Here is a 1,149-nt window from a genome sequence, read left to right as displayed (position 1 = left end):
CCAAAGCATTTTACAACGGCTGGATTAGCCGCTTTGGCGTACCCCTGCGGATCACCACCGATCAAGGACGCCAGTTCGAGTCACAGCTGTCAAGCAGCTGAACGAACTGACGGGCAGCAAACACCTACGCACGACAGCATACCATCCGCAAGCGAACGGACTGGTCGAAAGATTCCATCGCCAGTTAAAAGCTGCAATAAGGTGTCATGCAAACGATAGATGGACAGAAGCCTTGCCTACAATTCTTCTGGGCATCCGCGCCGCCTGGCGCGAAGACTTGGACGCAACCACAGCCGAGTTAGTTTACGGTGAAACACTCCGGCTACCAGGCCAGTTCTTAAGCCAAGAGCCTGTCAACACCGCTGATGACGCAGCTCACCTGATTAAAACGCTGCGCCAGCAGTTCGAACGGTTGCGACCAAAGGAAGGAACCAACCACGCAGCACAGAAGACATTCATCTTTAAAGATCTCGCCACAAGCAGCCACGTCTTCGTACGACACGATGGACCTAAGACAATCTTACAACCACCGTACGACGGACCATACCAAGTTATCGAGCGAAAGGACAAGACCATCAAAGTCAAGATAAACAACAAGATGGTCAACGTGTCGATAGACAGGGTCAAACCGGCATACTTATTAGCCGATACAGACGACACAGAAGAGGCACCAGCACAACTCCCGAAAAACAGAACGGAACCATCCACGAGAACCACGAGATCCGGACGACGAGTCCACTTCCCGGATCGGTTCCAAGCAGGCCTACCATAATCGTGGGTTTCCCACTGGCAAGGGAGTGCTGTAGCGGTACGCTAACCATAATGCACGCGCGTTCGGCCCGCGCGCCGAGCCCGCGCGCGCCCGCCATGTGACGAGCGTGGTGCGCGGCGCCGCCGCTAGGCGCCGCAGGCGCCGCGACAAATCTCGTAAGAGAAAAACACCCACGCGCGGTATATGTAGGACTCCGTGGGAGGTCCTCAGCCTGATTCCTCGCTTCAGGATAACGTGAGCTTACCTCGTAGGCCGTTATCCTGAAGCACCTTGAGTCCTCGTAACCTAACAGAGCGAGCTTGACCCTTTTGCGATCGGAAGGAAGCGGGAGTCCCGGCCTTCCGATCGAAAAGTTTTACCAGGCCTCTGTCTCCTAC

The 1,149-nt window shown here is 55.3% G+C and overlaps 1 protein-coding gene across 1 annotated transcript in view; it reads left to right on the top strand.

Annotated features, from left to right (window-relative positions):
• Positions 1-1,149, top strand: part of LOC105457789 — a 30,982-nt gene that overhangs the window by 6,866 nt on the left and 22,967 nt on the right. The window contains exon 5 of the mRNA XM_011702653.1: positions 29-750. Within this exon, the coding sequence (XP_011700955.1) occupies positions 29-750 (722 nt within the window). The remainder of the gene's footprint in view (positions 1-28; positions 751-1,149) is intronic.

Source organism: Wasmannia auropunctata, unplaced genomic scaffold (assembly GCF_000956235.1).
Source record: "Wasmannia auropunctata unplaced genomic scaffold, wasmannia.A_1.0 LD336103.1, whole genome shotgun sequence".
In the NCBI taxonomy this organism is placed as follows: domain Eukaryota; kingdom Metazoa; phylum Arthropoda; class Insecta; order Hymenoptera; family Formicidae; genus Wasmannia; species Wasmannia auropunctata.
This window is presented reverse-complemented; position numbering and strand designations above follow the sequence as displayed.